Genomic DNA, 26,424 nt, shown 5'->3' with positions numbered 1-26,424 from the left:
TTAGTTGAATAAAACTTGGCATATGAAAGGTTTGTGTGAACCCCTCAAGCCAAATACCATGTCCTCTTTATCAGTATCATTTAATCTTAGGATCTATAAATAGTTCACAAGAACAGAAGAAATATCGGGGCTTTAAGAACAAAATCCCTCCATTTTTGGTTTGAATATATTAGCATCTTGTTCCTGGAATATCATCCGAGCCAAACCTTTTTTCTTGCATGGTTTGCTACAATAATTATGTACAAATCTGCAGTAGGTGGGACTTCTGAGGACCCAGACATGTACTGACCAGAAAGAGGTCTCTGAAATGTGTTAATATTGGCTTTACTGAGGTGTATTTTCTTCCTTCAGACATCAGCACAACAAGCCCTAACTGGAACCATCAACTCCAGCATGCAGGCCGTCCAGGCGGCCCAGGCCTCTCTGGATGATTTTGATACGCTGCCCCCATTAGGAACAGATGCTGTGAGTTTTACATTTTGTCTGCTGGGAAAAGTGATTCCAGGGCATAATCCAAGAGACTGCTTAGCAAACTGTGAAATGATTATTCAGATATCTGATTTTTTTTCCATGGGTTTGATTTATTGAATTGTGTGAAAGATCCAGAATATGAGTGCAACAATAGCTATCATCAGATTTTTTGCATAATTCCCTTTATAAATCATAAATGTTCTTGGTGATTATATAAACCCTGAAATACATTAGCAATAGCAGGTTGCAGATGCAGAAAATATTAAGTTCCTAATGTAAATCACTTTGCTTTTCACTCATCAGCACTGACAAACATGAGGACCTATCCTCTGTAGTCCTTTAGAGGTCATTAACATATATATACTGCATTACGTTCCTCTTTTTAAGGCATCCCAAGCCTGGCGCAAAAACAAGATGGATGAGTCCAAGCATGAGATCCATTCCCAGGTGGATGCCATCACAGCAGGCACAGCATCCATGGTCAACCTCACAGCAGGTAGAGAGAAGAAAAGATCAGCTTGTTTTCAGAGTTGTAGAATTGAATTGTATCTCCCAGAGAGGATAGAGTCGATTAGCTGGATTGTGTACAGAATGTAAAAATCACTGCGGGAACCATCAAGCAGTTAAATACTTTTATCACAAAATGATGACAAGATCAGATTGCATTGTATGATAGTAGGGATCAATATGGAGTGTATGTCATTGGTTGGACTGAACTGACTTTTTTGTGTAAAGAGTCGTGAGATGATGTCTTGAGAATTGGTGATATATAAATAAACTCAATAGAACAGCAATGTGGCTTGCTGATGACGGGTATCAGGAAGCCATCCTTACTGTGTTCAAATGAAGTGAAGAAAATCTATACAGCCAGCTAATCCAACAACATGCAGGCTAGTTTGGTGTAATCATTCTGATTGGTCAGTCATATTCTACTGATAATGCTTTTTGAAAATGTGACTCATAAATGTCAGTTGGTTTCTATAATCAAGCTTTTTCCCACAACTTTTATCAGATGCTTATTTTTTTATCCCAGTAGAATGTATGACAAACTCATTCATACTGCACAGTAATCTATGGTATTCACAAATAAAAAATATTTTATGGTCCTAGTTGTTCTGTAGAAATTTTGTGATATGTAATGAGATTTACTCGCTGTTATTTTGCTGTTTAGAGCCTGATGCATATGGCAATTTCAATTCTTTATGTTAATTTCTTGTGAATTTGTTTCTGATACACAAGAGAAATTATATTTACTTTGGGAATAAATGCAGTTGCTATTTGTGTTCTAAGGTGATCCAGCTGAGACAGACTATACAGCGGTTGGCTGTGCAGTCACCACAATCTCATCCAACCTGACTGAGATGTCAAAGGGTGTGAAACTACTGGCAGCCCTGATGGAGGACGAAGGTGGAAACGGGCAGCAGCTGCTGGGTGCTGCCAAGAATCTGGCCAGTGCTGTTTCTGACATGCTGAAGACAGCTCAGCCGGCAAATACAGAGGTAGATAGCAGCTTTAGGAGGAGGAGACATGTTATGTTTGTCTTAAGTCATTATAGTTGTTCTTCATGTCTTACTCTTCCAGCCTCGTCAAAACTTGTTGCAAGCTGCAGGAAATGTTGGTCAGGCTAGTGGAGAACTCCTGTCTCACATTGGCGAGACAGACACTGATCCACAGTTCCAGGTTTGTCAGTCCTTACTTTTATTGAAGTGTTCTTTGTTTTACAGTCTACAGTCAGAGAAGGTTTATTATGAGCCTAGCCTATCTTCGCAAATATAACTGCCTTAAGTATTCTGGGATGGTTTTTCTGATTGTTTAGGTGTGTTTTATGTGAATGTATTACAATTTCTTCAAATGTGCATGTGTGAGGTCAGACCCTGATGTTTAAGGGGACAGCCTGGCAATGGTACATGGTCATGTTGAAACATGAAGGTGGCAACCCATTGAACCCTCAGATTGCTTTACAGGAGGTAGGAGTTTGTTATATAACCAGTAGGTTCAAACCCTGACTCTGTCTGACTTTGTCCTATCTATGGGCAAGACACTTCACTTCCTTTACTGCTGGTAGTTGGCACTGGCAACAGGTGGCGTGGCTGCATGATAGCTTTGCGTTAGTCACTCTTCCCTGGGGCAGCTGTGGCTACTATGTAGCTCACCACCATCAGTGTGGAATGAATGAATGAATGACTGACTACTTGTAGTGCACAACGTTTTGGAGTCCTCATACTTAATAAAACACTATACAAGTACAGACCATTTACCATCCCCCAAAATGTCTTTGTATGTCATAGCCTTAATAATTCCATTGACTAGAATAAGGACACAAATAGTTCCTCTCACTAGAATGCCTGCTCATCACAATACCCCCATCATAATCCCCTCCTATCAACACATGCAGCCAGACAAATACTATTCACCCAGGCTTCAATCCATTTGCCTACCAGATTGGAATCACGATTTATCCCTCCAGAAAACATGTCTTCAGTTTTCTAGAGCCAAGTGCTTGTGTTCTTCATTTCACTGCATTCAACATTTGGCATCATACTTGGGGATTTAAGACTTGGATGCAGCTCTTTGGCCATGGAAATCCATTCCATGGAGCTTAATTCTTTAAATGATCTGTTAGCCACACGAATTCTGGACAAACTTCACAACAGATCATGAAGTTTGGAGGTCTGTAGCTATTGACTCTGCAGAAAGCTGGCAACCTGAATATCTGCTGGAAATGCTCTCATGCCCAATTGCTATAATACACTGTTATAATACCACAAAGAGTTGACTGTGGAATATTTTATGACTGAACTTTTTGCATAGATGGGATGTTGTCATTGTACCATCGTGGAATTCATTGAGCTCCTAGGAGAGAACTGTTCTTTCACAATGTTTGTAGAAGTCGTTTGCATGCCTTGGTGACCTATACCTGAGGTCATGGGAACTATTTAAACATGTGAATTTAGTGAGCCAATACTTTTGACAATATACTGAAGTAAGAGTAGTATTACTGCAATATATTTTGATTTAAGTAGAAGTATTCATCCAAAAAATGGCTGGAGAGTTGAAAAGCAAGAACTAAAAGGTATTTGGTGAAAATACTTATATTTCAGATTTGGAGTGTACATTCAAACATATGTGGTCCTTAATAAAAGTCTCATGGATGTAATACACATTTCTCACCGTATAAAACTTTGTTTCATGTTTAATTAATATATTTGACAGCATCAGCCTAAAGGATCTTTCAGGGGTTCCAGATGGAGAACTCCCTCTAACATTCGAGTGCTGGTAACTAACGTATCCTCCAGATAAAAGCATGACTCATTTTGCCTAATCAAGCATATTACTATGTTTTATACTGTATATATTACTTTATCTTTAAGGTCAATCAACAAATCTTTTGCCTTTATAACGTAATAATAATAAAGACTAAAAGCTTCCAGTTTTTAATAGTAGGATTGGTTATTGGCAGCATTTTGATCACAATGACATATTTCCCCCTTTCTAAATTTACTCTGTAACAATCTGATTATGGTGAAATGTTCCAGCATACACCTTAGCATCCAACCAGTCCATCATACAGGCATGGCCAGAGGTCTCCATGGTGACAAACTGTGGGTATAGAGTAGAAATAACTTTTATTGTCCCTCAATGGAAAAAATAATTGCAAACAAATAAGCTCTCTTTTAATACCTACACCTTTACAGTATGGAAAGGAAGTTAGCTGATGATTTTGCAGAAATATACTGCCAATGTGGATTGTGTTATAAAGTACACTTTAAGGATAATATGCTTTTTATGAATGAATGGACTGATCACACGAGCTGATCACTTTGTATTCATTGTAAACTAAACTGTCCACACCAAAACCAAAGTTGTAAAATTTCTAATACACATTTGCATTGTACTTTTTTTTTTTTAAACAGAAAAGGATTGTTGGGGCAAGTAATAAAAACATGCTTACTGAGGAAAGCATATTTTCCCCAGTCACACATTTGTGGTTCTTTATAGCACAAAAAAATGGTAATTTGCAAGCCTCGTAGATGAAATGTAGTTGATGAAATAGGGCCTAATTGGTAGCAGGTAGCAGATACAGTATTAAGCTTTTTAATTTGAAAAAGACCTAAGGAACAGTAAAAATATCAATTCAAGTTACATGACAATGAATCCAAGATACCCATGCAATATTGCACCTAAAATTGGAATCCACATGGTTACAATCAGTGACAAATTACTGCACACATGCTGGGATCATAAAACGGTAGTAGCAGTTTCCACAGCACTCCATCCAGGACTATTTACAGACGTATCCTGACAGTGGACTCCCACAACCATTCATGTTATGTTCTAGCTTATACTTGATTAACAGAGTACCTATAGATTAAAAACACCTCAAACTCTGCACTGCTGTCACCTGGCATCGCTCTGGATAGAACTCTTCCCAAAAATCTAGATTTGCTTTTTCAAAGGCTTCAACTAAAGAACTGCTCATCACAACAAACAGCTTCTCAGGAGCAGCAGACAAGGAACTTCATAATTAAGACTTCTTTTAGATTTTACATTCTGCTGGAGAGTCGGCAGGTTACTTTTCATCTTTCACTGAACTTGACATGAATAAAATCTATTTGTGCTAATTCCCACAGAAGTGTTAAATTAGTAGGTTGTAGTTTGAGAAAGACGCAAACTTTGATATGTAATAATATAGGGTGGTACATTCTGTAGACATTAATAGGGCAGTCGGTCTTAAATAACTGTAGCCTCATCAAAGTATGTGTTTCTCCTTTCTAATATCTATTTGGATCACTTGGTTTACCTTCCTACTGATTACTTTCCAAACTATTTAGATCAACTATTGGCTCATTGATTAAACTGTTGATTGATAGGACAACCTTGATTTCACATTTAATTGTGCAAATTTAAAAATATTATCTGTGCAATCTTGGAAGCATTGAACTTTCTTTGTGATTGAGGTTATTATGACTAGTGTCTGTCCCTTCGTTACCCACAAGCATGGAGTGGACAGTGATAATTAGGCTGTTCACTTTTGACAGGATATGTTGATGCAGCTGGCAAAAGCTGTGGCTAATGCTGCAGCAGCTCTGGTGCTCAAAGCTAAGAACGTGGCCCAGAAGACGGAGGACTCGGCCCAGCAGAACCGGGTTATTGCAGCAGCTACACAGTGCGCTCTCTCCACGTCTCAGCTGGTCGCCTGCACCAGGGTGAGTACTGGGACCTGCGGTGGTTGGTCAGAAAGATCACAGCTGATACTTAAAGAGCTTTGATGTTCCTGTTAAAGTGGACAACATTTAGGCAGAACATTATGACCAGGGAAATGTATTGTGAATGTTTTTCTTTTTTATCAAAGAAAAAAAAATCCTTGATATGGCTGAGATTGGTTTATTTATTACAAAAATATTCATACCTTTGAGCAGTTTCACAATTTACGACATTACAACTGTAAACTTAAGTCTGGACTTTGACTAGACCAATACAATACATGATTATGCTGTGGTCTAACCCAGGAGCATCAGGCTCCAGTGCTCAGATTCTACAGTGTTCTGTAATGCACATTTGTCATTGTCTGATCTGTTGAGCCTGATCAATGTGTTCCTGGGTCAACACACTTGGAATCAACTGGCTGATTTCCTCCTCAGCATGTCATTAAGTCCTGCAGAATTCTGCTTATAACCTAGATATTTGATTCTTCGTTTATTTGTTTTATATATTTGTACAGCATATTGGTCTGCTGCTATGTTGATTCTAATGTGCTTCAGCTATAAAGTGGGAAGGTATGGTAAAGATGTGTTCTCTTTCCACAAGGTGGTGGCTCCAACCATTAGTTCCCCAGTGTGCCAGGAGCAGCTGATAGAGGCAGGCAAGCTGGTGGCCAAGTCAGTAGAAGGATGTATGGAGGCCTCCCAGATGGCCACCAACGACGAGGGTCTTCTAAAACAGGTTGGCCAGGCTGCCACAGGGGTCACTCAGGCCCTCAATGAGCTGCTGCAGCACATCAAGCAGTACGCCAGCGGAGGCCATCCTATTGGACGGCATGGAGAGGCCACTGACTGCATCCTGGATGTTACTGAGAAGATCTTTAATGCAATGGGAAATGCTGGTGAGTGGAAGTGGCCACCTCTTAGTGCTGTGGATGAATGGGTGTTAATGATGCAGGTCATCATAAATAACCAAGTATTGTGCCAACTGGTGGTCAGTTTAAAAAAAGAAAAGGGTCAGAATTTTTCATTCAAGTTCAAGTTTTGACCTGTCAGTACTCAGTACTAATTTATGACTAATTCTGATTTCTCTTTGAGAACAGCAATATAATAAAAGGTCATGAGAAAAAAATTTTCAATTACTTTCTGTTGTAAGTGGCCATTAGTTATTTACCTTACAAGCAGAGGAGACTTGCTATGTGTGGGTCAGTTGCAATAAAACATGGTTTTAATAATACAATTAAGCAAAGAGAGAGCTATTACAGTTATTTTAAATTGTCTTACGTTTAGTGTGGTTACTTAGGCTAGCGTTGTTAAAATGCCAGTCCTTATTTCAAAAAGGCTGCAAACATTGATGAGCGCGCTCCATGACACAGAGATTGAAATGCCAATAGGATAAAATAAAGCAGCTTTAGTGTACTCCATACAGCCTTCCTGTTATCTGGTGAGAGTATTGTTTTTTTTTTGCTGCCAGAATGAACTACAAGTTGTTTAGATATGATGTCATAAAAGTAGCTCCCCCTGCTTTGAGTTTCCTTTTCTCAGAAACAACCATGAGAGTGTTGTTGTCAAGACAGCCTAGTAGCTGTGGTTATGGGTCATTCTGCTGCCTAATTCTTGCCGCCAAATGATTTCTCGTTTCAGTTCTTGTAAGACAATAAACCATTATCATCACATTTCCTTTTCCTAAACCTCCTGCTCACATAGATGCAAGCAGTTATAAAGTTTTTTTTAACAACATTATACAGGAAGAGTGCTTCCTGTATAATATTCATACTTTTATAGGTCATCAGTTATGACTACTTTAATTTTAAACTACAAGCTGCACTCGCCTCTCTCCAAGGAGGTAATTTTGTTGTGGATCATTAAGTCTGTTGTTCCTCCCCCGAGATGCTCTAGTATGTGTGAAAGAGTAAAAAGCAAGAGTCGGCCAGTAATGAACACTGTCTTAAAGGTTGTAAAAATAAAATCTGTAAAACACACAAAGCTAATAAAACAGTGTGATATTTCATATCAAGGAACTTTTTCCAAACCTTTTCTTTGATTCACATTCTATCTTTCTCTCTAACATACCAGGTGAGATGGTTCGCCAGGCTCGTATTCTTGCCCAGGCCACGTCTGATCTTGTCAATGCCATCAAGATGGATGCAGAGGGAGAGTCTGATCTGGAAAACTCCCGCAAGCTTCTCTCTGCAGCCAAACTTCTGGCTGATGCCACTGCTAAAATGGTGGAGGCTGCTAAGGTTAGCCTACTTCAGTATGTCCTTAACTTAATAGAAATGCTCTAACCTATCTCTAAGTCGGCTGTGAGCTGCTGTGGTGTTTCTGCAGGGTGCAGCCGCCAATCCTGACAGTGAGGAACAGCAGCAGAAACTGCGTGAAGCTGCAGAAGGCCTGCGGATGGCCACCAATGCTGCTGCCCAGAATGCTATCAAGAAGCGGCTCATCAACAATCTGGAGGTAAAATAAAATGGAACATGCTCGGGTTATAACTTTTTATAGTCAGGATATAGGAATTAAGAAAACCAAACACCTTTCATGTGTAGTAGACTGAAGTCTTTAATTTTTTCTCTGGCAGAATGCTGCCAAACAAGCCGCAGCAGCTGCCACTCAGACGATAGCTGCAGCTCAGCATGCTGCCTCATCCAACAAGAATCAGGCTGCACAGCAACAGCTCGTCCAGAGCTGCAAGGTGAGCCCTCGACCTGCTCTGATCTGTTCTCCCAAACCTACACATACACACAGTGGCATAATTCAGCACAGAACCTGAAAAAGTCAAACATTCCATATTCTCCTTTTTAAACATAGGCTTTAGTGCGGAAGTATCTGGGTGTTTTCTACCAGGAGCCAGCTATCTGCTCCAACAAATCCTGCCAAGGAGCACACATTTTGGTGAAAGCAATGTTTCTGGGAAACGTTTGAGTAACTGTTGCAAAATTGCTACTGTGAACTGTGTTAAAGTATCCATGTTGCTATGATAAAGAGCATGTGCAGATGTGATTAGCATTAGATCTATGGCAGTTTTTTGTTGCATCATGTTATGGACAGTCTTAGAGCTGATTGTTTGAATACAGTAAAATAAGGAGATTTTACTGAGGGACAAAAACAACCAATATAATCATTCTGACAGTGAAGCGTTATCTTAGAACCTATATGTGCGACAGTTGCCCCCCCCCTCTCTCAGGACCCATACAAGATTCACTGATTTTGCAAGATTCTTTCATCTTGTCAAGTCAGCTGTATTTCTTCAATATGTTTTGACACGACAGCTCCCCACATTACAGTACCTGCCTATGTGTCACATGGAATCACTTGGTCTGGTAAAGGTTACTTTAAAACCCAATAAAACTGAGCCAGGATAGCACTCAGTTGAAGTTTAGTGTTTATCTAAACCTCAACTTTCTGCAATCCTCTTTGTATTGCAGAAAGTAGTCTGGAATACAAATCCACTGCTGTTCACTGCACCAGAAGCTGTTTTATTTCTACAAAACTTCTCTTATTAGTAACAAAGCTGAACTTCAGCACTTATAAAACCAGACATAACAAATTGACTTCCCATCTTTGTTATACTGTGAAGTATAATGATGCCATAAGTATCCGTGGTGTAAACTGAGTAGTTTTTAATGAGAGGTTATGCTCTGTGTGTGTGTGTGTGTGTGTGTGTGTGTGTGTGTGTGTGTGTGTGTGTGTGTGTGTGTGTGTGTGTGTGTGTGTGTGTGTGCGTGTGTGTGTGCGCGTGTGTGTGTGTGTGTGTGAGATCAGGTGGTGGCAGAGCAGATCCCTCAGCTGGTTCAAGGAGTCCGAGGCAGCCAGTCCCAGCCTGACAGCCCCAGTGCCCAGCTCGCCCTCATTGGTGCTAGTCAGAACTTCCTGCAGGTGACTGATTACCTGCATGAAACTGAACACAGTTTCATGCATGAAACTGAATTGTGTTTTAAATGTTTTTATATATATATATATATATATATGTGTCTGTCTGTCTGTCTGTCTGTCTGTCTGTCTGTCTGTCTGTCTGTCTGTTTAATTATTTACTAAGCAGGAAAACAGGTCAGATGCTAGTACGTCTCTGGTATGATGAATTGCTACTTTAAGCTGCTGCTCTTTTCTCAAGTACTAATCTGAAGATTAGTACTTGAGAAAAGAGCAGCAGCTTAAAGTAGCAATAAAGTTGATGTTGGTTGGTGCATAAAGTTGATTCTGACTCTAAATGCATTTATGTTTGGACAGCATAGATTGAAATCTATGCTGTCCAAACATAAATGCATTTAGAGTCAGAATCAACTTTATTTGCCAAGTTGTGCACACAAACGAGCAGTTTGATTTTGATCCTGTATTTATTGGTGTTTTCAAATTAGAGTTGCTTCGATCAGGTTTCTTGCTGCTGATATACCAATCACCTATGAGGGCCGATCACTGCAGATCACCAATACTAATCATATGGATTGGCTGTTAACTTTTGATTTAGGTATAAATGCTGCTGACTATGTGATCTGGTAAAAAGGATGACTGAAAAATAGTTATCAGTAATACAATATTTAAGAGTTTGAAAACAGTAAGGCTCCCAACAGCCTAAATTATACAGAAAGTCAAAACAATCCTAATACACTGCTTATATCAAGTAATGTCAAGTCAAAGGAAACATTCAGTCAAATGCAGGTTTCATTCAAATAAACAAACACATGTTCCTAAATCAAAACTCCCTGAGAACATGGCCAATTGTTCTGTGCATGTGCAAACCCTCTGCTGCGCAGTGTCAAAGCATGACTGATAGTTTTGAGACCCTCTTACTGACTCTGATTGGTTGTTTCTGACCAAGCAGGATAATTCTGCAGAACATAGGGAAGAGGTAGAGGAGCTTGATTTTTTTTCCCCCCTCTTTTTTTCCTGTTGAGGCATATGTAAAAACTTTTTTTTAAGTTGCATGCTGCAGCTTTAAAGAGACATCCGATGTGAGAGTCCACTGTCAGGTGGAGGTTGAGCGGCACTGCGTCTGTGAAATATTACATCTCAGAAGCACGTAGCCGTCAGTGGAACCCAGCGTATTTCTCCTCTGACAAAGGCTGGCCTTCTTGCCTGATGAATTTGATTCAGGTTTTTTTTTTTTTTTTGTTATTTCAGTTCAGCCTTCTGACCGTCATGCTTTACCTGCTGTCTGACTTGTCTAGGCGTCTTTTTGTTCCTGCTTTGAGGCTCCAGAACTCACCATATTCCATCGACTGCTTTTTTTTTTAATGTCACTAATTCATTGTGTTGATGCATTGTGATGTACTGCATCCCTGAGGTATTTTTCCATTGCAAGATGCAAACTTCACATCTCTATCAAACTGCAAAAGTTTCACATAACATTGCCTAGGTCTAGGATTTGCTGAATGTTCTATGTGTAAAATGTATAGGTCTGCAGGGGGTGGTTAATTAGGTCTACAATTTCCGATAAATAACTTGTTATATTTTGCTTTACTATTAATCTTCAAAATGTAACAATCGGTGTGTTAGGGACTTCCATTCCAAAAGTTCATCTTGGTTCTAATATCACGCTTGGTGAACACCTCAGATAATCTGCATAAATCACGTTTGTCTTCCTATCCAAGTTAATTCAGTTTGTCTCTTCCTGTCCTCTTCCAGCCAGGAGCTAAGATGGTAACAGCATGTAAAGCCACTGTTCCAACCATCAATGACCAGGCATCAGCCATGCAACTCAGCCAATGCGCTAAGAATCTGGCCAGCGCCCTGGCAGAACTTCGCACTGCCTCACAGAAGGTAAAAGGTCATGACCTCCACCTGAATCATTGTCTTCTGCTCCATGTTGATGGATTACAGGAGACATGAAAACAAACAAACATGTTAAATCAGTGTTTCTCAACCTTTTTTGGGCCAGCACCCCCCTAGCCCTTATCCAGGACCCTCACTGCCCCCCACCAAAAAATTTGCAGGCTACTTTGCACTGACCATTATTTTATCATTAATATTACTATCACTATTGTAGGTGTTTTCATTGTTATACTTGTTTCTGTATTTATCATCAAAAATAATTTCCCAGAGAACAAAAAAACTCATGGGAATAGAAATTATTTTCACAGGCATCTATGAAAAATGTAATGAACATTCAACTTAAAATTGGTAGGCCTAACAGCAGCCAATCAATGGAAAAAATATTCTTGTTCTTTGCAATTTTCTATTTGTTAAATATTCCACAAAATGATCAGATAAAAGATGTTCAACATGCCAATTTAAACTTTGAACTATTTGCAAAACGACTGAGCTCTGCAACATTAAAACATGGATAGAACTGTAACTACATTAATCATAGCTCTTCTTCTCTTCAGTGTTTGTCAGTTTCTGGTGGTGCAGCTCTGTGCTGCCTTCAGGAGAATGGGACATCAGAGTACCATCCATAAAACTTCACCCACATGGCATTTACTGTACAAACCAGAGCTGTCAGTGGAAAAACAAAAGTTCCAGATCCTTTTAATGCCATAGAAATATGAGACAGAAACATTGATTATATCTTTATATAGACCTCTCTATTGATTTATAGATTAATAGTTTTACTGGACAGAAATTACAAAGAACAAATCCGGTTTTAATCAAATCTAATTAAAAACATAAATAAGTGATAAGTAATTTACTGTTATGTTATCTGTAAGATATATTTATTCTCAGTACTAGATGTGGTCTCACCAAACCCATGACATTTCAACAATATTATTTTACTTTTTATCTGGAAATAGTGTGTTTATTCTTGCCATACACTCCTCTGTATTAATTATTGATCGAAAGGTCTTGCCATACCAGTTTATTCCTCTGTATTTACTTTATTTTCTTAGTTTATTCTTGCATTTTGTTATTCACTCATTTCCATTTAGTTTCCTTTGATTAGTATTATCCTCTCTTGGTTTATTGCTATGTCCACTTTAGTTTCTTTCCTGTGCTAGATTTATTTTATCATTTATTGACGCTCACCATCAGTAATCCTCACTCATCACCTGCTGCGCCGCCTAATCGTTATGTGTTTCACATCATGTGTTAATTTTTCACTGTTCAGCGTCGGATTCTCTGTTTTTATGCCATAATTCACATCTAGCTCGTCGCTCTGTTTTATGTCCCGCTTCTCCTGTTTTGCGCAATGTGCGCGTCTATTTTTTATTTTTATTTTTTTAAGCCCCTATGGTGCAGGGCGGTCGGGAAACATATCGATGGGTAAAAGTCAGACTGACATAAACCTTCTAAAACAACGGAAATAATTTCGATATTCTGATTATTGAAATTTAAAAGTGTTGTGTTGTTCTATCACCCCCGTGTCATACCGGACCACTTACAGCTTCGGTGTTATGGCTTATAAAATGAACGCTCACTATCGTGGTATCACTCATGAAGGGATTTCTTTATTTAAATGGGTTCATTTTTCAGAGGGATACAAAGTGAGGTGATTTTAGCTACCAGTAGCAGGAGAACGGAGCTGCGCCAAGAAGCTAACAGAAGCTACAAACACTGAATAGAAGAAGAGCTGCCATGTATATTGTTGCAGCCAAGCATGGTTTAATGTTACACAATACAGTTTTAGCAAGTTGCTCAAAGTCTAAACTGGCATTGTTGTGCATATAAGGTGTAAAACAGCTGAAACACTGGGTGCCTTTAAATCTCAACTTAAAACCCACCTGTTTACAGTTGCTTATGGCAATTGATGCCTTCTATGTATTTGCGAGTGACTGGGAGTCATTGCGCGTATATAAAACCCTGTAAATTCTAGACTAACAGGTAACCAATTAATGCACAAAATCCGCGTAGGACAGCGAAAGTCCTAGCGCAAAATTTTCGCGAAACAGGCGGACGGAGCCTGGTGCTGCAAGGCTGGAGGCCTTGTCCTGTTAGGCTGTGATTTTATCTTTTCTTTTTATCTTTTTATTACTTTCTTTTTCTTTCTCACTGTTTAAAATTATGTAAAGCACTTTGAAATGCCTTGCTGCTGAAATGTGCTATACAAATAAAATTTGATTTGATTTTGATTTGATTTAAAGTTTACCTTCGACCAAACGCCTCCCAAAGGCATCCCAGACCCCCCTTTTGTAAAAATGTCCACCAGCGCCCCCTGCCATACTCTGAACGCCCCCTGGGGGGCGGTAGCGCCCACGTTGAGAACCGCTATGCTAAATGGTGTATATGTGTAATGTTTCAGGCCCAGGATGCTTGTGGTCAGCTGGAGATAGATAATGCTCTGAACATGGTGAGAGATCTGGAGAAGAACATCCAGGATGCCAAGGCTTCTGCTCAAGCAGGCAAACTCAAACCGCTGCCAGGCGAGACGGTAACGAACACACACTCACACAAACCAGTTCATTTAGCGTGGACAAACTGACTGAAAATTCTCATGAGATTAAGCTTCATTTGAAGCAGTGGATATAGATCAGAAGATTCTAAATCCTGGGCAGTTGGTCTAACTGTTTGTTTTGTTGTTCAGCTTGAAAAATGTTCCCAGGAGCTGGGCACCAGCACCAAGGCTGTCACATCAGGTATCGCCCAGCTCCTGAGTGAAGCCACTCAAGGAGATGAGAATTACATAGGTGGGTAAAATGAATGCACCTTCCAGGGGAGCACAAAGCACACCAAATATGCTCTGCAAAAGCTATACAGTTTACAGGAAATGTGTGAAAACCTGTGAAAACCTTTAAACCTGTTGGTTTAAAGGTGGTCCAAAGTGGGGAAGTTTGATTTAAGCCTCCTAATTACTTGACTTAATCATGTATTTACATTCTCTTTCACCAACTGTTTAGTGTGACCTTCCATGTTAGCACAGACTGAGGTTTCTCCGCCCTCCCCTAGGCATGTCAGCCAGAGATATAGCCCAGACTCTGAAGTCCTTGGCCTCAGCAGCCAGAGGGGTCGCTGCTACCACAGATGACCCAGCAACACGCAGCGCTGTGCTGGACTGTGCTGGTGATGTTATGGACAAATCAGCCAACCTGATTGAGGAAACCAAGAGGGCAATTGCTAAGCCAGGAGATGCAGAGAGTCAACAGAGGCTGGCTCAGGTCAGACACAAAGCTTCAGAAAGAAAAACAATATTTCAATACTCCTGGTAAGGCTGATCATCAGAGTAATATATTCTGTTCTTTACGACCTGTGTGTAGGTGGCCAAGGCAGTGTCCCAGGCTCTGAACAGATGTGTTAACTCCCTTCCTGGTCAGAGGGATGTGGACAACGCCATCCGCACTGTGGGCGAGGCCAGCAGATCACTTCTGGCTGATTCTGTTAGTACAGCATCACCATTACATAGTAGAGTCAGAGTGAGAAAATTCTTTTGGAAACATGACTCCTGATGATCATTTTTTCACTAGACTTTTTCACAGTGATCATCAGCAAAATTTGACAACAGTTATAATTGGGTATTGCATTTCAGTACAAGAGTTGTACTGCAACTTAATTTTTTCTACCATTTACAGTAGTGATAGTGAACAAATGAAAGAAATGATCTAAACCACGTGACTCAAATAACTACAAGCCAGCTCTTCATTCTTTTACAAGAAAAACGCTTATTTAATTAAGAATAAAGTGCTAACACTTTATTAGATGGGGTGTGCATAAGACTGACATGACACTGTCATAAAAATGACATAACACCTGTCATAAACATGAACTAGTCTTCATAAATATTTATGACTGTTGTCATGAAGTGTCATTCGGTAAATAATGACACTTCTCATGCAAAATTGCATTAAAATGCATTAAAAGTGTCAACTTTGCATTATTTGGTAAATATTGACACTTTTTTTTATATTTATTTATTACAGGAACAAAACATACAGTAGCACTTCTGTAAATAAGACTGCCAATTTTTCACCTGCAGTTCCTAGGCGATACATGTTTTCTGGAACAAAGAACACATACAGAACACCTCCAATAGTAAAACATAGTGAAAGAGAATTAGTAGTACAAAAAAAACGACATACACACGTATACATGCGTACACACACATATACGCCTCCGGAGGAAAAAGAAAAACTGGGAAAAGAAAAAAAAAAATTTAATTAATTAAATTAGAAAAAATTAATAAATAAATAAAATAAGTAAATACATAAATAAAAAGGGGGGATTGATGGGCACGGGGTTTACATTTCTACATTGAAGCAACAAACTCAATAAATGGTTGCCATTTAAAGTAGAATTTGTTCAAGTTTCCAGTTTTTGAATATCTAATTTTCTCCACCTTCAAAAAGGACATGACCTCATTTATCTACATTGTGCTGGGAGGGCTATAGTTGATTTCCAGTTAAGAAGAAGGTGACGCCTCGCGATCACAGAGGTAAAAGCTATCACTTCCAACTCTCTTACGGAGTACTGACCGTAGTGCTCCGGGAAACCAAAGATACCAGTATGAGCTGAAGCATCAATAGTTCTTGAAAGTACAACAGACATGGTGTGAAAGTAAACTTGCCAGAAATTTGTAAGAGCTGAGCAGGTAAAAACATATGTGCAAGATTGCAGGGTTAACTTCCACATCGATCGCAAACATCCTCCACATTTCGGGAGACCTTTGCCAGCCTGGTTTTTGAATAGTGGCATCTGAATACCACTTTGAACTGTATCAAACTCAGGCGGGCGCATATAGAAGTTTTGTGAATGGCTGTCAGGGCTGCTTCCCACCAATACTCATCAAAAACCAGCCCCAGTTCACGCTCCCAGGCTCCCTTAGTGTTCGTAGTTAGAAAGACATCATATGACTGAATCGAGTTATATATCTTTGAATTCAAAGACCTTTGCAAGGGGTTAAGTTGTATAAGTTCACCCCACAACTGCTCAGGTGGCAAGTGAGGGAAGTTGGGAAATAAGGATTTTGCACATGCCCTTATCTGGAAGTATCTAAACAGATGGGAGGGTGGGAGATCGAATTCAGATGCCAAATCAGTGAAAGAACAAAAAGACCCTTCCCTATAAAAATCCTTGAAACATTTTAGTCCCTTATTCTGCCAGAAGGAGAAGGTCGGGTCAGTAATAGCAGGTGTAAACACTGGGTTTTTTAGAAATGGGGTTAGGACTATGGGGCTTGTAAATTTAAACTGTTTCCTAAACTGAAACCATATTCTCAAAGTATCTACAACTGTGGGGTTGTGACACTTTTAAAAGCAAAGTTGCATTAAACTTGCATCAAACGTTCATTACAATTTTCAGCTTTTCATTAGAAGTGTCATTATTTACAGAATCACACTTAGTAGCAACAGTCATAAGCATTCATGAAGTCTCATTCATCTTCATGACTGGGGTTACGTCACGTTTATGACAGTTTCATGTCAGTCTTATGCACGCCCCGTCGAAGTTTTTAAAAATGTATTGCTGTGCATTTTTTAAACCATTTGCTACACTTCCTTTTTTTCTTAAATTTCCTTTAACTTTGTCCAAAACAACATCTCTGTGCTTTTTTCTGGGGTTGAGCTTAAGGGGAAGGGAATAATGTAATTCTAGTTATAAAATCTGAAGAAGTATTTCATGACTAGACTAAACAGTGGACACTACTTTATATTTTTCTAAATTTAAGATAAAGACCTTTTTCTAACTTGTGCATTCTCAAGAAAAAAAAAAGTTTTTTTTTTTTTATTTCGCTATGCGCCATTCAACATTGGTATTCTCTCTCTAACCTTGCAGTTCCCGTCCAGTGGACGAAGTTTCCAGGAAATTCAGGCTCAGCTGAATGAGGTGGCAGCTGGCCTTAACCAGTCAGCCAATGAGGTGGTCCAGGCATCCAGAGGGACCACGCAGGACCTGGCCAGGGCTACCAGCAAGTTTGGACAAGACTTCAACACCTTCCTGGATGCTGGTGTTGACATGGCTGGAACCTCCCAGGTAGGATTAGATCAGACTGCCACAGAGGTCATTTTGATTAAGTCACAATTTTGAGACAAATGTTCCATAGTAGCAGGAGTATTTGATTACTAATAAGGAGATAGCAAAGAGCTATTATAAAATATAGGAAAGAAGTCACAGGAAACCAAGCTAATGGAGCACAAGCAAAGTGAGCAAATTTCAGCAAAGATTCTAACATGATATGGCAAGTAGTTGAACTCTGTGGCAGAGGAATGATGATACGTTATTATATATTAAACGCTCATTACTGAATTCATTTTTTTGGTCATAATCATGAGAAATGCCCTCTGTTAAATGGAAGCTGTTAATAAAACATCTGCCTGGGGGAAAAAAACGACTGAATTATTTCATACCATCAAAAATTTTTTGATGGTATGAATTTGGATTGTGGTTTTTAGTATTCCAAAAATGGCATCTTCTGTTTAGGGTTTTAAGAAGCAGGTAAGTTCACATTTATTCATTTTGGTTTTTAAAAACACTCTGCATGTTGTTATCATGTGTGGCTTAAGCGTTCATAAAACTGGTCAAACTTCTGATTTAAATTCTCCTGAACATTCAGCAGTTTTATTCAAGAAGAAACATTTAGTGCTCTAACTGAATTCAAACTTTTAGCCTTTCTTGTCTCTTGTAGTCCAAAGAGGATCAGACACAGGTAGTGTCCAACCTGAAAACTATCTCTATGTCATCAAGCAAGCTGCTGCTTGCAGCCAAGGCTCTGTCCACCGACCCCAGCTCACCCAACCTGAAGAACCAGCTAGCAGCAGCAGCTCGGTGAGAAATCCTCTCCCCTTTGTAAGACTGTGCCTTTTCCATAGCTAGTCTGTACTTAACATGTGTGAGTCTTTATGTCTCCAGGGCTGTTACAGACAGCATCAACCAGCTCATCACTATGTGCACTCAGCAGGCTCCAGGTCAGAAGGAGTGTGACAACGCTCTCAGAGAACTGGAGGTAACATCCGTTATGCTAAAGCTGCCATTCACGATTCTCCATATAGCGTTATACTATAAAGCATCAAGTCTGGTTTTTAGTTTATTTTTCACATTGTAACTTTCAGTTCAGATATCAGAAGATTAGAAACAGGGATAATATGTGGCCATTGTGACTCATGTGACCCGCAGCATATCTTTCTTAGGCTGTTACCTTGCCAAGTATGTTGGCAGGTCTAAAACTGTTTTTGGAGCTATCATGGACCAAACATGCAGAAATGGAGCTCCTTTTACAAAACATCAAATGCATTCTTGTCTATCTTTTTATGTTTATGATTTGTGCCTGTTGTATTTATCCTACGTTTATTGGTGTAAAAATTCAGTGTGCTACAACATCAGCAAAAAGAAGCACTTGCAGTAGGATTTTTTTTCATACTTACTGGTTGTCTGATCATCTTGGGGTGAAAGTTGTTCTTTCAAACCATACATTCATTAGATATGCAGAAAAGTTATATATATATATATATATATATACATATATACATATATATATATATATATATATATATATATATATATATATATATATATATATATATATATATATATATATTAAGCATTTTATTGTATTAAATACAATAAAAAACGATCAGGTTTTTTCCTGCCGATTCCAATTCCGATCACCCATGAGGGCCGATCACCGATACCGATCACATAATTATTTTTTTTTTAATCATAAGCACTACTGGTTACATTATGTGGAAAAAGGAACCATGAATTCACCTTAATTTAGATATAAAACTTTTTAATAACTTTTTCCAACAACAAAACAAAAGAGGCGTTGTGCAAGTTGTACTGCTATCGGTAATACCATCTTTAACAGACTGAAACCATATGAAGGCTGTGAAGAGGCTAAATAATGCAAAAAGTCCAAATAAAACCTCTCAACATTGCCAAAACATTCAAGTATAAAACTTAACATTCAAAGGCAAAAACAGGATCCATTACAATAAACAATCCTGAGTTACTGAATGAAAACTTCCTGATAGCATGGTGGCTAGCTGATTACTGCTAGCTCTGATTGGCTGTTTCTGACTGAGCGGAGTAATTATGCAAAACAGGGAGGAGATCGATTCTTTTTTCAGAGATTATCTGTCTCATGTTGACAGCGAAAGTTTTAGTATGTATGTAATTTTTTTTTTTTTTAAGTTATATGCTGCAGCTTTAAACGAGTTCGGTGTGAGAGTCACTACCAGGTGGAGCAGAAGCGAAGCTCCATCTGTCAGATATTACTACCTGTAGCGTAGCAGCGGTTCAACAGGAGAGCAGAACCAGCGTCTTACATCGCAGCTCGAAGACTTAAATAACTTTTCCCGTTATTTGTTTAGCTTTCTGACCGTCATGCTAATCCGGGTGAGTGTTTGTAGCTGTGCGCTGCTTTACCTGCTATCTGATCGCTTCATATGTCTGTGTTTTTACTGCAGTGAGCCTCAATATAGTCAAACTCCGTCAAGTATGGCATTGTTTTTATGCCATATTAGATTGGTTGTGTTGATGCATTTTGACGTGCTTCACCCCCGACCCCGAGGTAATTTTCCGCCACAACATGCAAACTTCCCCATTCACTCAGTACGTTATAGTTCCACATCGCTTAGGATTTGTTGCTGCGCGTTTGCGCAGAGTGAAGGAAAGAGGAGACCAGCTGCACAGGCAGGCTGTGAAATGAGATGCAGGTGATCGGTTTGTGTGATCGGCAATCACCGATCATACATTTTTTCACGGAATTCGGCCGATTACGATCAGTGGCCGATCGATCGGCACACCTCTAATATATATATATATATATATTTATATATATATATATTTGTGTGTGTGTGTGTGTGTGTGTGTGTGTATATGTATAATTTGGTCTCTATATTTGGAAGCAGTCATTTTTTAAAACTTTGATACTGATTTCCAGTCCATTAGACTTGGTGTGCCATCAACAGTAATAGAAACATAGTTTGCAATAGTTTGGTCTCTGTGTGCAGTCAGTGAAAGGGATGCTGGAGAACCCCACAGAGGCAGTGAATGAGCAGTCGTTCTTTGAGTGCATTGACAGCGTCATGGAGAATTCTAAGGTACATCACACACTCGGCTGCTTTTCTTATCCTATTTAATTTTCTTTCTTCAAGGTTTCTCTTACAGACTAAATTGTTGAGGTTGAAAATAAGCCATAGCCTTAAAATGATGCACTGTACTGTCACTGAAACACTAGTAGTAAAAACACGAAAGCTCTCTAGGTGGCACGGCTGATTGACTGTTTGTTCTGGACAGGTTCTTGGTGAGTCCATGGCAGGCATTTCACACAATGCCAAGAATTCTAACCTGCCTGAGTTTGGAGACTCGGTCAGTGCTGGATCCAAAGCATTGTGTGGTCTCACTGAAGCAGCTGCACAGGTAACATGCTTTCTGTATAATACTATCTGTTTATGGGTGTGCTGTGGTGGCGCAAGGTTGAGCATGGCCCACATATGGAGGCCTCAGTCCTCGACGCAGCTGTCGCAGGTTCGATTCCAGGCCTTGGCGACCTTTGCTGCATGTCTTGCCCCTTCTCTCATTTCCTGTCAATTAACTATCAAATAAAGGCCACTAGAACCAAAAATAAATAAATAAATACTATCTGTTTATTACCGTTGAGAGTTGTGACCAACCACCTGCTGGTGTGTCTAGGCAGCTTATTTGGTGGGAGTGTCAGACCCTAACAGCGTAGCCGGTCAGAAAGGTCTTGTGGATCCCACTCAGTTTGCACGGGCTAACCAGGCTATCCAGATGGCCTGCCAGAACCTGGTGGATCCAGCCTGCACCCAGTCTCAGGTTTGTGGTTAACACATTGCTTAAGCTGGTTTTGGTTTCTTTTTGAGTGATCCTTCATGTGATGAATTGCTCACTTACTCTCTGCTCAGGTGCTTTCTGCAGCGACCATTGTTGCCAAACACACTTCAGCTCTGTGCAATGCCTGCCGCCTGGCCTCTTCCAAAACACCTAACCCTGTTGCCAAGAGACAGTTTGTCCAGTCAGCCAAAGAAGTGGCCAACACCACTGCCAACCTGGTGAAATCTATAAAGGTTTGTACTTTTTCACTTTATGAACAGTAATATGACAAAATCTCTCACTTTATTTACAAACATCTTGCTTGTTTGTGTATACTGATTGTTGAGCTCAGTCATGTTTGGATTTTAACGCTTGAAATTTGCAGCACATCAAGTACAAAAATACTTAAATAAGTTTAAAAATGAGTTCCCAAGAACACTGATTGTTGGGAATTAGTTCAGAGGGGCCCATAACTAAGCAACAGTTATCTCTCAGCAAAATGCAGCTCAGAGGTCCAACTAGGCTCTAGAATTGTAGTCTTTTGGAAACTTTTGATTGATGTCTCTTTTGCAGGCTTTAGATGGAGCCTTTAATCAGGAGAACAGAGAGAAGTGCAAGGCTGCTACTGGCCCTTTGATAGAAGCTGTAGACAACCTGACTGCCTTCGCCTCAAACCCAGAGTTCGCCAGCATTCCTGCTCATATCAGTCCTGAGGTTGGTCCTCTCCTAACCTTTCAACTGTATACTGCTTTCTTAATAAGGCAACACATAGTGTTATTGTGATTACATTTGATTTGGATTATGAGCTATTTCACTTGTCCACTAGTTGACAGTATTCTCTGCTCTAATTTAATAACCAACAAACCTGTGCCTATTCTTTTTTCACTGTTATTAAAAAGTTTTCTTGAGAAACCTAAAAGTGGATAATCTTCTTTTCTCGTGATGATACAAGTGAAACATCTCATTTATCCTTCAAACATGTAAGAATACATCACTAAAATAGAAACTGATGATGCACCAGCAAATTCTTTTGTTCCATTTGAAGCATTAAAACTGTCATTCTTGTTTAAGCATGAATGCTTAAACAAGAATGTTTATTATGATTGCTCAACATGCTGCTTGAACCAGAGTTGGAAGGCTGATGCTGAAAGGAGGGCAAACTGTATTGGGTACTGAACATTTTTGAGCAACCTGTTCCGCTGTGTGATCCTTATTTTCACCTTTCAAAAACAAAACAGTGACTCTTACATTGACATTGCAATAACTTTTTGGATGCTAACAACTTAACAGTAATGAGGAATACATTTAAAAACTCCAGGAAAACAGATGAACAACATTTGCAGATGCTGTCTCTGCTGACTAAACACTTATTTAAGTCATGTTTAATAAAACTAAGCAGAAAAAAAGCAAATTTATAAAAGGGGATATAAGTCTTAATAATTCCAGAGAGGCAAATATCCTCCGTTACAGGAAAAGAGACAGGAGGCTGGAATAGCAGAGGAAGTAAACTTGCAGCTTTTAGCCATTGATAACACATATATCACAGTAAAACAGAAGCTGTGCCAAATGTTCTGGAGTCATTTAAAAATTAGTTTAATCCAAACTCTTCAGGGGCACGCAGCCATGGAGCCAATTTTAACAGCAGCACAGATGATGCTGGAGAGCTCGACGGGCCTGATCCAGACCGCCCGGTCCCTGGCGGTCAACCCCAAAGACCCCCCTAAGTGGTCGGTGCTGGCGGGACACTCAAGGACCGTGTCTGACTCCATTAAGAAGCTCATCACGAACATGAGGTATGCTTCAGTCTGACTGCTGTTGCTTCCCATCTCCTTGTGATGAAACAGATTTTCAGCATCAATTTTTAAACTATAACGCAGAATAATATTACATGAACAATGTAATATATGCTGCAATATTGAATGATGAAGAAGCATCTTAAAGAAGCATATTGTTGGATTGCAATATTTAATTATAGAGGCTTAGGTTCATTTACACAGTGCATTTATTTATTTATTTTATTTTTATTTATTCACTTTATTAATGTTACCATAACATTAATTACCATAACTCAATAGTTGACATAGACATTGAGTTGTATTTCACATGTGGTAAACGCAACTTTAAAAGAAGAACACAGCAATACTGTCTGTCACTATTATTCAGTAAATGGTACATCAACACAGATTTAGCAGCCTGCTGAAACGACTTTTATCAGCAAACATTTAAAGCATGTGTCTTCTGCCCATCAGTCTCTGTGTTGGGGAGAAATTTGGTCCAACTCTTCTTTACAACGTTGCTTCAGTTTATTATTGTAGATTTATGACATCATATTAAACAATATGTCTCTCTATATCAAGACTTTAATCCTAGATTTGGTAACTATTGTTACCAGTTTTGGTTTGTATACGTTTACAAATTAAATTTCTGAACTAAAGCTATCGCTCCTTAGCAATTATTAGGTTAACTAGAAGTATATCAGAGTAGCTGCTCATTATGCTCTCATCACTCCTTTCCTCCCGCTCTATGTGTGCAGAGAAAAGGCTCCAGGCCAGAGAGAATGTGATGACGCTATAGAGGTGTTGAACGGTTGCATCCGTGAGGTTGACCAGGCCTCTCTGGCTGCAATAAGCCAACAATTAACACCCCGAGACGACATCTCTATGGAGGTAAAGACGGCTCTAAATGCTACTTTTCCTCCTCTGTGGTTCATAATGAGCTTTAAAAGTTGACAAGAAAAAGTTATTTCTGATTAAACAAAGTTATTTTGTTAACTGAGTGCTGTCATATTTTCTTGTTACAAACCTTACCTTTCAAATTTGTATTTTTCATATTTATCTTAGATTTTATTAATGATTTATTTTAGACACTGGTTTGAGTGTGTTCCTTGAAGCACTATTGTAAAGATTATTCAATACAAATGGGAACACATTGACATAATCCAAAAAGAGGGAAGCTTTTGCTTTGATAGTTCCTCTCTTTTTTGTGCTGTTTTACTGTTGGGAAGAAAATTATTTTCTTAAGTTATTCACTTTATATGCACTAGTTGTTAGATTTATTGTGTTTTAAAGCATGTTTACCACTATTATTAATATTATATATGTCTTTTTACTTATTAAACATTTTCAAAATGCTGTCAATTTAACATACTTCATTTACTGCTGGGGATTGGGAGAACGGACCAGAAACACAATAATACTGGAAGTCAGCACACTACTTCCCACAGATCACTATCTGTGGAAATGGAAAATGGTGCACAGGGGTCATGCCATGGTAGCAGTTAATCACAGCAGTAACCTCTGCAGTGGCTTTGTCCTGGAAAGGGAAAGAGAGAGGAGAAAGTTTAAAAGTCTTCTTAAGTGGTAACAATTCATATATTGTAAGTGGTATTCAGAATATATCCATCTGCTTCCCTTCAACTGACAGTCACAGTTGAAGGGAAGCAGATGTTTCCATTAAATTTAATAGAAAATGAGTGGGGCTCATTTTGTTTTTTACCAAAATATTTTTATTGAGATTTTCCACTTTGGAAAAACAATCATGTAACTATCTGAACACATTTTCTTTGTAGTTATTACATGACAGTAATTATTCTTTCTCATATCAGAGACATGAAAAACAAAGAAAGAAAGAAGAAAAAATGACAGGCATAGGATAGGAACAAAAACAGCTTCTCAAAAACAGGGGTATTCAAGCAAATTACAACCAGGTTAGATATAATTGTATGCGTCTATTCAGCATGGCACACTGCAGGTTCCAGCAAATCAAACTCAAATAAACCCTCTGACAAGTTTAAGTCCTTATTAAAATTAATGAAAGGACCCCAAATCCACTCAAAAAGATACTGTTTGGATTTCCTAATATATGTTATTTTTTCTAGTAGAAAATTAGAATACATCTGCTTTAACCACTGAGTGGCACTAGGTCTGTTGACATTTTTCCAAGCCAAAGCAATACATTTTTTTGCAGATAATGAGCTTATATCTATAAAAGTATACTGATTTCTAACTGGAACAGTTTAGGATCCAGTGATATTTGCTTTGAGAGAATTTTTTCAATTTTATCTTTTGTCTCTGTCCAAAACGCATTGATTTGTCTGCATTCCAACATGTATGAGAGTCCTTTTAGAATTACACTTTATGCAAAGATCTGGGATGTTATTATTGTATTTATTTAAATGCACAGGCGTAACATAAATACTCACTGGCCATTTAAATTGTAGAATTCTAAGACAGCTATTTATAGTCATTGTGTGGGTTTTATTGCAAGCCCTTTCCCAATCCTGTTTACTGATATTTGATGATAGGTCCATATTCCAGTTTATAAACTTTATTATTTGAGTCCTCTAATGAGTTAGAGATCAACACATTATAAAAGTCTGAAATATTGCCCTTTAATGATTTATTCCGAATCATTAATTTTTCAAGCAATGTAAGAGGAGGCTTGTTAAGATTACTGGGGGCTCATTTTTACCACCTTATAGGAACTTTGGGTAGTAATCCAAAAACTATGAGTTTTCAAAACCTATAAAATGTTGAGCTATAATGTATATCAGCACCATTTTTTTTTTTTTTTTTTTTTTTTTTTTGACAAATTGCTTTTCATTATAAAGATTACAATGAAATGACCTTACCGGACAGTTTTTGATCAGCTTCTGCATCTAGAAGTGAATGATAATTGAAGTGACTTTCCCAATGTTCTGCTGCCTTGTACTATAGACTCTTCATGAACAGATGGCTGCTTCAGTTCATGAGATCAGTAACCTGATTGATCCTGTGGCAGTGGCGGCTCGATCGGAGGCCTCCCAGCTGGGACACAAGGTAAGCACAACTACAAACACATCTGCCCTCACACACACTGTTCAACATGGAGATTTAGATAGCCATCTGTGACTTCTCTTACAAAATGACTTGATGTCTCCTAATGTAAATACTAGCGCTGCGTTTACTGCCGTTTTCTGGCCAGTGCCCGATTTAAAAAGTCTGACCTGCTGATTCAGATTTTGGCCCATACCAATTTTTTTGTCTGAAATGTTAACTATAGCAACAAAGTTGCTGAGTTGTCAACAGTGGGGTCAGTATTGTTTACTGCAAATGTACAGGCATGAGCTGGTGGACTGGTC

General features: G+C 38.9%; 1 protein-coding gene across 1 annotated transcript in view; it reads left to right on the top strand.

Moving 5' to 3' along the window:
• The window catches only part of tln1 (talin 1), a 79,442-nt gene that overhangs the window by 28,138 nt on the left and 24,880 nt on the right, over positions 1 to 26,424 (top strand). The window contains exons 15-40 of the mRNA XM_015007224.2: positions 352 to 465; positions 859 to 967; positions 1,762 to 1,970; positions 2,053 to 2,151; positions 5,511 to 5,678; positions 6,280 to 6,574; positions 7,749 to 7,915; positions 8,004 to 8,132; positions 8,251 to 8,364; positions 9,435 to 9,548; positions 11,295 to 11,429; positions 13,846 to 13,974; positions 14,128 to 14,230; positions 14,490 to 14,698; positions 14,798 to 14,917; positions 17,307 to 17,504; positions 18,157 to 18,296; positions 18,381 to 18,474; positions 20,483 to 20,572; positions 20,769 to 20,891; positions 21,165 to 21,308; positions 21,398 to 21,559; positions 21,879 to 22,019; positions 22,917 to 23,098; positions 23,839 to 23,971; positions 26,021 to 26,122. Of these exons, the coding sequence (XP_014862710.2) occupies positions 352 to 465; positions 859 to 967; positions 1,762 to 1,970; positions 2,053 to 2,151; positions 5,511 to 5,678; positions 6,280 to 6,574; positions 7,749 to 7,915; positions 8,004 to 8,132; positions 8,251 to 8,364; positions 9,435 to 9,548; positions 11,295 to 11,429; positions 13,846 to 13,974; positions 14,128 to 14,230; positions 14,490 to 14,698; positions 14,798 to 14,917; positions 17,307 to 17,504; positions 18,157 to 18,296; positions 18,381 to 18,474; positions 20,483 to 20,572; positions 20,769 to 20,891; positions 21,165 to 21,308; positions 21,398 to 21,559; positions 21,879 to 22,019; positions 22,917 to 23,098; positions 23,839 to 23,971; positions 26,021 to 26,122 (3,723 nt within the window). The remainder of the gene's footprint in view (positions 1 to 351; positions 466 to 858; positions 968 to 1,761; positions 1,971 to 2,052; positions 2,152 to 5,510; positions 5,679 to 6,279; positions 6,575 to 7,748; positions 7,916 to 8,003; positions 8,133 to 8,250; positions 8,365 to 9,434; positions 9,549 to 11,294; positions 11,430 to 13,845; positions 13,975 to 14,127; positions 14,231 to 14,489; positions 14,699 to 14,797; positions 14,918 to 17,306; positions 17,505 to 18,156; positions 18,297 to 18,380; positions 18,475 to 20,482; positions 20,573 to 20,768; positions 20,892 to 21,164; positions 21,309 to 21,397; positions 21,560 to 21,878; positions 22,020 to 22,916; positions 23,099 to 23,838; positions 23,972 to 26,020; positions 26,123 to 26,424) is intronic.

The sequence above is a fragment of the Poecilia mexicana genome, unplaced genomic scaffold, assembly GCF_051168715.1.
Source record: "Poecilia mexicana isolate PSO_F unplaced genomic scaffold, ASM5116871v1 scaffold_12, whole genome shotgun sequence".
NCBI classification, from domain to species: Eukaryota; Metazoa; Chordata; class Actinopteri; order Cyprinodontiformes; family Poeciliidae; genus Poecilia; species Poecilia mexicana.
The sequence above is the reverse complement of the archived record's forward strand: the minus strand, read 5'-3'. Positions and strand labels throughout refer to the sequence as shown.